The 12447-nt window shown below is 31.9% G+C and overlaps 1 protein-coding gene across 3 annotated transcripts in view; it reads right to left on the bottom strand.

Annotated features, from left to right (window-relative positions):
* LOC118183588 (inactive tyrosine-protein kinase RYK-like) overlaps nt 1–12447 on the bottom strand; it is a 664551-nt gene that overhangs the window by 135560 nt on the left and 516544 nt on the right. For all 3 annotated transcript variants that reach the window (XM_085815585.1, XM_085815586.1, XM_085815587.1), the window contains exon 4: nt 5702–5839. In XM_085815585.1, coding sequence (XP_085671711.1) covers nt 5702–5839 — 138 coding nt within the window. The remainder of the gene's footprint in view (nt 1–5701; nt 5840–12447) is intronic.

The raw sequence follows: 12447 nt of genomic DNA, 5'->3' as shown, positions 1-12447 counted from the left end.
GTAGTTCTTGACAAGAAATCAAAACTTATTACATAAGCTATCTTAAACTCTAGCCAAACCTTTATGTAATCTCTGTATAATACAAACACTGAACCACATCTTAGCTCTTCAATTTTCGTAAAAGCAAAAATTACCGTAAATCAAAAAAGATAGTAATTTTCAGTTTTTTGTCTTGAAAAAGAAAGAAGACGACAGATACCTATATTAATTTATTGTAAGTGCAGCATTTTGACGGTTGATAATACTTGCAGTATTTGATTTCAGTGCAGAAATATATATATGTTTAATTTCTCACAAAAGTGAAAAATTGATGCTGTTAAAAATTATAATTTCTTATTAAAAATAGTTCTAATTGTAACATGCGTTAATTGTTTTTATGCGTATCATTTTAACTGTTAATATAATTTGAGCTTTTTAATTTCTGTGGAGAAGTGATACATTTTCAATCTCCGATAAAACTGAAAATATTTATTTTATGAGACAAAGAAATTATAATTTCTTTTCTGCTTGTTTTCATTGGTACGATATCACACCATTGAAAATGTCTCCCCATTCGTCCACACACACATGCAAAATTGAGAGATTATCCTATTGAACAGTAAACTAATGGCGAGGGAAACCATTTTACTAACACAAAAATGAATGAAAATGTTTTCAGTTCTTTTAGTTTAGCAAAATAATTTTAGACCTCAATATTGTTCTTTTCAAGGCAATCTCAGAGAGATAGGCGTGGATATATGCTTCAGTGACCTTAGCATATTTTACCCATACTTAGTAAATATTCATACTTTTTGGCCTTTGGCAAAGATTTCTAGTAGCATGCGAATGTAATCCCATTTCAAAAATACCTATAATATATATATATATATATATATATATATATAATTTATTTCCTAAACAGTATTGATTAATTGATTATATTATCTCCGAAGTTTAATTAAAGTAGAATTATTTTAAAAGTGTGCATCCATATTGGTAAGTTATATTTTGAAAGATGTTTTGAAGTAATTTGAAAGCAAAATGTTAATAATGTTTTAACGGGGACTAGAGTTAAATCATCACGAAGAATAATATTTCAATTGTAAAAGGAAAAATTAAAACATGTAATCATTGTCATTGATCGGAAATATATATATATATATAAACAGAAAAGGAAAGGAAAAGTATGATAAACATGATTTGGTCACCTACGATTCCTAATACACGAAACATTTGGAAAGCAGTAATTTCCCATAAATATTTTAATGTACTAATTTCTGAATTATTAATATTACTCGCCCCACCCTAATTTCATTAAAATGCTTCACGCAGTTGAGATTCTGTTTATGTAACTATTTGTTAGGAAAGAAGCACATGGATGAAAATTAATTTAATTAAACGGTCCTATCACTTCATTTAATTTAATGATTACAAAACAAAAGAATTCTGATTTTACTTAATTTCATATATTTTTAAAATTTTATTTCCGTATTAGAAACATTCTTAGTACGCAGCTTTTCAAATACTTTCGGACCTTTACGTTTTTATGCTAAGGCCCACTCGCCATGGCCAGTATTGTCACAGCGCGAAACAAAAGACCTTTATTTATATGTGTATATTTCATGCGACTTATTGTTATTCGGAAAAACATAAAATTTATGTTTTTTAATTTATCTGCAGTAGAGGATTCAAAACACAACGAACGGCTGCGTAAGTTTTTTGTGGTTTTCCCTCATGTGTAACATGGATATAAGCCACGTCCCTTAGGAAATACTCTACAAAGGCATCCTTTCCTTTACGCAGATAACCCTAGTGTGTTTCTCCATAACCGAACCCAATCCATCTGCAATTATTTAACAAACTGATCGATTTAAAAACAATAGATGCACTTCTTAGTAATTTAAATCTACAATTGTATCTAACTAATATATATTAAGTTAAAAATAACTTATTTTATATTATATTGAACTGATGGCTTTTATGAATTCTTGAAATGCTATTGTAATACAAAACATTTCAAAAAAATTACAGAATGTTATTTATTAATTTAATTTATTACTTCTTCCTATCTCTGTTATGTTATCTAGCATTACATAATAATGCTACTTTTTTATAATTTACTAATGCATATTCATGAAGAATAATTTGATTTAGAGACGCATAAAAATTGCACCAAAGACGGACAGGGCTTTCTTTGAATATTATTTAAAGGTTTTGCTTTTAATGAGATCTCAGAAATGAATATTAGTTTTATAAATTTCTATCGATTGTTAACGAAACAAAGTCATTAATCATTTCGATTTACTTAAAATTTATAATAGAGTGCTCTGAAGTTGAAAGAATATTATAAAGTCATTAAGCTATTTTGAAGCAGGAGACATAAAAATGGGTAATGACCTCGCCGGGACTTGAGCCTGGACTTCTCAAATACTCGCCGAGTGTGCTACCGTTACACCACTTACCTGGTGGTGAAGAATCATTAGTTAGCGTTAGTTAGTTACCCCCTTTAGTTAGCGTGCCACTGGTGAGATACATTAGGTTATTTTGAAGTAGGAAATAATAAAACAAGCAATGCCCTCGCGGGGATTTGAACCTGGACCTCTCGAATACGCTCCGAGTGTGCTACCGTTACACCACGAAGGCACACAGAAAGGAGGACGAAAGTACCTTATAGTATAACAAATACGCTAATTTTTTCTGTGTATCCATTTCATAGTGAAAATGCAACATTTGAACAGCTCATAAGTACCTTCAAGATTTTCTTACCAGAAATGAAAAGCTGTATGTGTATGGATTATAGTTTGAAGTGTGAATTACAATACAGGTGAGCGTGTAAGTCGGCGAGATGCCAAATGTCACCATAGCCATAGGTTCACCACAGGTACAGTCTCACCGCACTAACTGTACAGTTTCGAACTAGTTTTGAGAGAGAAAACTCCGAAAAGCGGTTCGACGGTCTCCCACGCTTCTTACACTGCCACCAAACAGTCGAAAAGACTTTCGGCTCACTATTTATTTTGAGTGGCCCTTGTGGCACAGACACGGTATATTTACAAACACTTCTGTCTTCTCTGATATTCGAAACCAGCCCATCGGAAGGGCAGTCAGCGCCAATAACCAATTTCCATCAATAATCAATCACATTTTTGTGACAGCTTTGTTTCTTGAGGAATTGAATAACAGCCTTCATGCATTTGTGTATCTTGAATTTTATATATGCCTCTTTTGCATTTGTTTTACATGGGCACCTACGTATATTCTACGCAATATGTACTTTCTGCATTTATATTTACATATGGTGTCATTTACGTTTTATTCAGGTTTAATCTGTGTAAATGTAATCTGTTTCAGTAGTTTAACCTGTGCTTACTTTGTTTAATAAATTTGTCATTTAACAAAATTTTCTGATTTGTCGAGGGCTGTGATCTGGCAGATAGTGTTTGACATCTGATACGCTGGTAACCAATTCCACACGGAAATAGAAAATGAACCTGTGTCGGGACCCAATTCAACGGTTTACATCACTAATCGCTGTACTACCTGGGCAGCGGATTAAGTACAGTAATTTATTTATAATTTAATACAATAACTTAATTTATGATATAATACGGTAATCTGTTAATAATTAAAATCGAATACCATACTTAAAACCATGTGAGATTAGTTTTTCAGCATTAAAAATTTAGTGCGTGGAAAGCTTTTATAAAAATTTTACGAGTTTTCATGTTATAAATATTCAGTATTGTTAAATAAAATGATTATGATAAAGGAGGCAAACCTATTATTTTTTCTTATTAATTTAAGAAAAATGGAAAATATATTTATAAGTTTCTTACTACCTAAAATTTACAGTTAAGTGTGTGGAACCTTGATAACAGGCAAGCGAATAATCGCTTTAGCTCAGGAAGCAGAAAGGTAAACTCAAGAAGGGTTAATTACCCTTTATTGCTCAAAATAAGGTTTTACAGATGGCTCTTTCTCAGGAAGTACATAAAAGCCTCCACTTGGGATTGAACTCAAGAATACTGAGAAATAAAACTTAACTAATGCTTAGCTAAAAATATATAGAAGAAGCTATCAAAATTCTACAGGAGTTGGCCCCTTAAATGCTAACTAAACGGCCAAGCTTTCAAAGGCCTGCGCCTTGGCTACACTCTCTCTAAGCTTTAGTCAGAATCTCTGGCTCTCTGACATAGTTAGTGGAACTTCGACTTAAGTACTGCTCTTCCTTCATTTGCATAAATAAAAAATAAATAAATAAATAAATAAATAAAAAATAAATAAATAAATAAAAAATCTGAAAGGTTTCAGATTTTAAATTACGTCCAAAGGGGCGTTTTTTCAACACTTTATCTGCTACCTTTATTTATTAAATATCACGTTCTTCGAACTTAAACCATAAAATTCAGTTCAAGAGCAATATCACACAATACTTTTAAATTGAGCATATCTTTAGAATTTTCGATACGCAGCCTCACGCGCTGGAGATAAAAATACTTTTTCTGTACAGCGTTGCCATTGCTCGCTTTGAAATCCTTGAGTTTGTTAATCAAAAATTCGTTAAAGATTTACAAAATATGAAATCGACAATAAAACAACATCCAAATTTCAAATTTGGGCTTCCACATGCCTATATTCGCTGTAGGATTACGTCATTCAAAATTCGATGGTTCTATGTACCGTTGTCTTATCACAATGCGAGAAGAATACATACATTTATGCAGATTTTTCATTATTTAATTTCTTCAAATACAATGCAGGACTCTAACATTTGGTGGCAACAGTTTGAAAAGTGAAACGGAATTTTATAGTGAACCAACGCAAAATCGCAAAACGAAAACAATAGTCTTTCAGGGACAAAGCTCCTTTGGACTAAAAAACAATTAATGATGTTATTTCTGTGTTAACTTTCGAATTTCATCGGTTTACGCAGACTTTTCAAAAGACAAAAGGTTTCACAAGAAAAGAATGTGAAATTAATTTTATGTTTTGAAGTCTCACTTCAGTTCTATAAGCGGCCAAATGGTAAAGTCGCTTAACACTGGTAGTACAGTCCGGTCTTCGAATACCAACGAAAGTTTTGACTACATGGGAGTTTTCGTGGTTTTCCCCATGTGTAAGGTGTATATGAGCCAGTATCCCTTAGAAATTTCTTCTCAAAGGCATTCCTTCTCTTAAACAAATAGCCCATGAGTGCTTTGCAATAATCAAATAAACCAAATCAACCAACATACTTCATTTCCTTGCCCATCAAATATCAACCTTGGAAATTTGAGATATTCCATTTTAATCGAGTATTTTATTTTATCAGATGATATTTTGTATAAATAAAAAAGGTTAGAGCAATGTGAAGGTAAATTTCCAATCCTTAAACTTACAATTTACTAACAACTACCACTTAAAGCTTTAAAAAACATTAATTCACATAAATGCACTGATTCGTTCATCAATCAAGAAAAAAAAAATGAAGTAAATTATATATATTTTTTATGAAATAATAAAGAACAACTTTGACGTAAGGGATAAAAAAGAAAAAAAAAAGTGGTAGCAATTTCAAATTTAACACAAGAGAGAACAAGATAGTATTTTTTTAAATTAAAATAATGAAAAAATATGCCACCCAGAACTGGAATAAAATATGCATGCTAATATGACAATAATCAGTCTTTTACTCTTAAAACATACTGCATTTTACAAAATATTCAAGGTATGACAGGCTTACCTTTAAGGCATATTTTTTTCCTTTTGAGCACTAAGTGAGTGATGTTAGAGGAAGGGGGCACCATCGTGATGTTGAAATTCATGAAAACTTCCACTTCGGCATTAACTTTACCCGTGCACTGCAGCACCAGCCGGAAAACTACAGAGGAAAAAGCAATCTATTCAGCTAGGTTTATTCAATATTCTACCATTACCAGAATCTATTACACGCTGATAAAACATTTTTGTCAAAGTAACATTTTTGTAACATAAGGTTTTTAAAACAATGACATAATATAAAAATTAAATTATTTACATTTTTAGGCATACTGTAACTGTATATCTCAAACTTTTGCAGGTAAAAATTACATCAAAATTTTAACCGAAAGACTTGTACTATAAAATCAAAGGGCTGATAAAGCGAACGGAATAAAATAAATTTATGTTTATTACAACATAAAACTCCTCAATTATTTAACTACCGAAATTAATGAAGCGACTCCTCCAGAGCAATTTAACTTCTCAAGAATATATCGGTTTCATCTAAAAAATACGATTTGTATTGATGAAGTAAATAAAACAAAATGAACGCTGAGAAAAGAAAAAAAATACAGTGTGGAAATAAAGAAACCATTTTTTGAAATGCAAAGTATCAGGTAAACTCAGACGACATAAAAAGATTTAAATGAAGGAAAATCAGCGATATTTGTACCAATTCTAATCATACTAAGCAACTATATTAGAAATATTGGGTGGCACAGAAATTTTTGTGCAGTAAAAGAGAGACGCCTTATTCTGCGGTTTTTTTCTTCTAGTAGATATTGCAAATGCCTTCCATTCGCATAAAGACATTTCTGAACAGACTTCTTCACAGTGTCAAAAATTTTAGTTCGGCGGAATTAAATTATTAACGAAAAGTTAATTCTCACATAACAGAAAACAACATTCAAATTGGTTTAAAAATGTTCAAATGAGTTCCATATGGTTAATAAACAACAGCGAAGCTTATGTACATTATCTGAATGTAAATCGAAGCGTCATATAAAAAGTTTCTTTCTAAATCACATATTCGTCAAATAAAACATAATGCAGAGATATCAATTAAATGCAGAGAAGTTCAAAAACAAAAGAACGATAAAAGTAAAAATTATTGCAGAAGATGAATTGAAAGATTTAAAAATTTAAATCAACATACGAATTAGGAATGGAAGAAGACATGAAAACTCTTTTATAATTTTCAATTATTTCTACAGGCATAATGTTGGTGACACTGGAGGTATTCTCTTTTTTTTCGAGCATTAAGATTCAAAGTAACTAAACGAGTTTAATAATTTTTTTTTTTTGGTGGTAACGCTATAAGGGTATATCTCCCGCCTTCTTAGCATGCCTTCGTAGTGTGGTGGCCTACACGCTGGGCGCGTATTCCAGAGGACCGGGGTCCGATTCTCGGCGAAGGTGTTGCTCATTTTTTATCATCCAAAAAATACCTAATGTCTCTACAACGCTAGTGGAGATTATAAATTAAAACTACTGCTTTTGTATAACTCCCAAACAGAAATGAAAGCAATCTTAAAATTTAGTTTTCTTGTGCAATGTAATGTGAAATTCTATGTCACTATGGATATTTTTCAAAGTTGGTTTACAACGCTTTCGTGAGTTTAAAAATATATACCAGAGAGCTCTATTACAGGCTGATAGTATTTCAAGACATCCTTTCTTTATGCTCGACATAAAGCCTATTATCTTCTTCACATGTTACAGAAATTTATTGATAAAACAGTTCTAGAAGAAGTGCACCATCATGGACGATGAACCAGAGCAGCAAAATATATTTGCTAATAATTTGCATCATTCAAGATATTGCAACTAGTTAAAAAGGAAAACAAAAATTCTTTTACAACTCTACCGCGGCTAGATGTACCATCATCTTTATGAGACCCAAAAAGTGATCTTCTACCTCAGCAGTTTTAGGTGTAGACAAGTGAAAGTTTCTGTCCTGGCGAAAGCTAGCTGATCTGCATCAGTCCTTTTTAAACAAGCAAAAATTTTTCCTACGATTACTTTTGGCTAGATGAAATTTTTGTCAATCTCATAGCTTCAATTAATAAAAATAATAGTAATAATATATCAGAAATTGCAATGCTTTTATAAAACGTATTACAAAGTTAATTAAAAAACGGAAAAGCATTTTTTGAAATATCAAAAACACAAAATGAAATTTTATTCGAGAAGGAGGTAGAATGAATATCATTGTCCCATTTCACCGTGCAGAAATATCATAAGATATGCGCAATGATATATTCACAGCTAACTTTTTTTGCCTTATTATTCATCCAGATTTTGTTTCTAATATTTCTATGATTCGCCAGACTTTGATACGTTTTTCTGCACATAGACTATTAATCCGTTCACCCGTTACGAAAAAGGGCTTTGAAGGTGGTGTGCAACCACAATGAAACCCTAATGTCTGTTAACCAAGGGCACACTGCATATTATTCAAAATTATATTTCTTTGAATGATTCAAGCCTTGCCTATACGTCATTAAATAAGTAGTTAAAGATGTGCGTGAATCATAGGAAGAAAAAAAATGAGTATTAAAGGCTTTTCTCTGCTTAATAACTGCTATCTTGCGATTGTTGGTGACCTAGATCTTATCGTTAACCCTGCCATCTTCTTCGCTCTATCAAACAAAAGTTATAATTATCTTTACTATCATGAATGTTCCTATTATTCTTGCATCTTCTGATAGGTTTATCAGAACTAATTCTATTTAGTTTAACATATGTATTCCAGTTTAATCTGCATTCGCAATTAATTTTCCCAATTTTATTTGCTCTGTTGCTTGAGTTACGAAAGTATATGTTAGGTTTAGAAAATTGGGCAATTATGTATTATGGAAATCGCATATTTTCTTTAAGCAGAAGAAATACACACGGTATTCAGAATTATTTTTACAGATATAGAAACACAAATTTCTAAAAAATTCTTTAGAAAAACTGAAGGAACTTATTTTAGGGTGACAAAGAAACAACTTGATACAATACTAGAAACCGAAAAATGGAAAATGGATGCATACGAAACAATATTAATAGAATTAAAGTAACACCTGTTAACAAATGTAAAAGAAAGTGTAAAACTCATAAGCAAATATAGACTTTTTAAATTAAGAAGATTTCTCCTAATACGTACAAATGTACCAAAGGGGATTTCTTACTATCAGCTGTGTGATTAATTAGGGCTTGAGATTGATTTGAACTCCTCCACTTAAGATCTTCAAAGCAGTGATATCTCTAAAAAGAGAATTTTTATGCACAAATAACTCTTTCAAAGTGTGCCTCCTCAAATTTTGTATTGAATTCGAATATCTTAGTTTTCCAGAAATTCATCAACCAGGTTCGCTGGATGTAGTTGCACGTTATTATTCATAAGAAAGTCTGAGCCACATACAACATAAAAAACTCTTATGTAGACCTATAACATATAGATCTCTCTGGGCTTACATACATCTTTTTCGAACACAGGCAAAAGAATACACCTACATCATAACATCCGCAATATTTTAACTATGATATTCTTTAACGGTCGTAGGAATATTTCGTATTCCTTAGTCCCGCCAGATGTTAAACGGAGTTCGAATCGTTATTGAAACAGCAGATGTTAAAAGGAGCCTCGACTCATTATCACTTGTCCATTGTTACAAACTATAGCTCCGGTGTTCTTTCACAAGATCATTTCCAACGTGAAGACGAGACACATTCCTTCAGAAAGTCCTACATGAAGACACATTTTCTTAAGCAGAGAGTCTTAACATGCTTTGCCGCAATCAACAAAGCAGCCAATAATTTTATAATTCTCCAATTTAATTTTTGACATTAATACGGTTCTAAAGCTAATTAATAAAGAAAATTATACAACAATAATTATAGTTATTGTACCATAAAAATTATAATTAAAAACCGAAGTGAATAATATTCATAAGTGCGATTATTGTTCTATTAAAAAATCTAATATAAAATAAGAAAAATAATTAAACACATGCTACATTTATTTCAAAAGATTTAGCCTAATGAGTGTACAGAATAAAAATTAAAATTTAAATATTTATTTTTCATTAACGTTATATTCTGTTCCTACTACATGTAAAGTTCTCAGGAAGTTTAGATAAAAGATTTTGAATAGTAAGTACATGTAATAATTAATAATTTTCCTAACAATTTACATCCAATCGAACTGAGCAAAGTTAAGCAAACCAAAAGCTGTATCGTAAGCATTAAACACAAACTGTCTGAGTAAGAATACGTTGATGTTTAGTTAAAAGGAAGAAACACATCTCTCAAGCCTGTACATGTTTACGACATAGCTTACATTTATGAAACTTTCAAAAGATGGAGAAACCAAACAGAATGCGAACACATTAGCATAGCGATCGCCCAATTTCCATCTTTTACGACACAAAATTCGGCAGAAATGGAAACAAAAGCCGTTCAGAACCTTCAGTAAAAGCGCTGTCAGGCGAAATGCACTTTTATGCTAATCTCGAAAATCTCCCTCTTGTGTTCGAAGAGAACGGATTTATTGGCGAAGGCATGCCCCGGCACGTATGGCAAAACTCGAATGGTCGTTTGCGTATGTCATGTTTATGAGGGAAGGGACATAATGGGGTATAAATCCTGCTCTAGTTTTGCGCAGTGCGCGAATGTTCTGCAATGAGATTATTAAATGAGTAAGTGGAAGACAAAGGGATCGAGAGAGGCCGTTATGCCTAGGAACATTATGTCCCCTCCGAGAATCAAAACAGATTCTCACTTTGGGAAGAGCAACTGAGAATTTGCCTCTTTTCTGAAAGCTGCAAGTCGATTAGGGTTAGCTGCTATTTCACTTGTAATTTTTGACAACTAGTGAGAACATGGAACAATACTGAAAGAAACTAATAATCTGTTTTTTTTTTTTTTTTTTTTTTTTTTTTTTTTTAATTTAGAAGAGAAAATGTAATAAGTCTAATCAGAAATTCTCAAGAAATTGCTTTGAAAGTTGCTTTTGCGCGAGAAGGAATTTCACTAGGATATAGTTACTTTTTATTTATCTGAAAGCTAACTGTTTCTAAGTATTTGGAGCAACTGTACAGAATATTAATTGCTACGTATATAGCAGTATTAGAAAATAATGGAAAGCAAATAGTTAATAAATTTCAATATCAATGTGCGGATCTAATATTATATGAGTATAGTTTTAATATCTAAATTTCCCTAATCTACTTAACTTTAAAATATATTTCTTGATATTAAGACAGCCTCATTCTCTCCTTGGGGGTGTGGCAAAATTTAATTAGCGGTGAAAATTAATATGAAAAGCCTCTGGCATTTAACAAGTTTCCCTTTAGAGTTATATAACAAACTCATTGTGACAACAGCACATGTATCAATAGAAAGAAAATTGCACAGCTGATAATAACGTATTAATACAAAGACAGTAACACAAAAGTAATAAAAATAATTTTGAAATATTTTATCTGGTGTCGTAAAAGTGACCCGTTTGAAAAACGTTAATAGTAAATTTATATTAAACACCTCCATAGAGAAGTGCCTCGAAATTACTCAAAAAATGAATGAGACAAAATTAAAACTGTCTGTTTTTCCTCTTATCTTAACTCTTTCGCATCGAAATCGCCCGTAGCGCCCGTTCATTCAGGCAACGGCAAACCGCCCGAACGCCTCGTTTATTTTCTACCTAGTTCTTTCCCCTCCACGTTAGTGTATGGCTCATTGGTTTCGCGAGTTGTTAAAAGACATGTCAATCATTCTTTTGAAGCAAATAAAGGAGAAATACGGAAAGCTATTGACGTTCGCAGGTGCAATCCGGCCCTAAGGTGAAACTGCGCACAATGGATGAATGGATGAAACCGCAAAAGGGGGAAAGGAAAACTATTCCAAGACAAATTCGTAAACATGGGCGTTTTCGATGTTTGTTGAAAACAGATTTGGTCGTCTCTCGATGCGAAAGAGTTAAACTAAATAGGTGCTATTCTTGATCTTTTAAATTATTAAGCTATAATAGCGTGCATAATGTCTGCGAAATATTGCTTTGTTTTTAAACCCTTCAAGAATTCTCATATGCAAAAAGTATCCTTTGCTTTCAAGAATTTAATATTCAAAATCCGTACAATTCCATTTCGAAAGCGCGAATTCCTGTAAACTAAATGACTTTAATAATTTACTATAATTTAGTGCTCATAAAAGTACTACACGCAAAACAATCAAAGCATTAAAACATCCACTTATTAGGTAGGTCTTTCTTTTAGAAGCTAAAAGAACTCAGTAGTTTATTAAAGGTCTACTTCGAACAGATGCTGCTAGGTGTCGTTTGGTAATTGGTATATGACTAGAAGAGATGAACCGTCAGTTTTGACAAATAACGAGTCTGAAGTGATGTTGCATAACCATTTTCAAATATAAATTGCAAATGCTAGCTTGAGTATTGAAATAATGAGCAATAGCACCAAAAACAAAAAAAAACAAAAAAAAAGTTTCGGAAACATTCTTGAACTTGAAAACTTCAACAGTCTTTACAAAGTGACATTTAATGTTGTTTTGATTTTTAAAAAAATGCCTTTTACGCCAGCAGTAGAAAAGGGATATCTAGAAATAACATCCTTCCATCTGAGGAGATATGACCTCATTACATTATTTTTTTATTTCTGTAACTGATATTTTGTTGCTACTGCAAAGCATAATATGTAAAAATACATTTTTTGATTGGAGGCATGGAGG

Source organism: Stegodyphus dumicola, chromosome 4, assembly GCF_044657685.1.
Source record: "Stegodyphus dumicola isolate Sdum_Otavi_A_Nest chromosome 4, ASM4465768v1".
Classification (NCBI taxonomy): domain Eukaryota; kingdom Metazoa; phylum Arthropoda; class Arachnida; order Araneae; family Eresidae; genus Stegodyphus; species Stegodyphus dumicola.
This window is presented reverse-complemented; position numbering and strand designations above follow the sequence as displayed.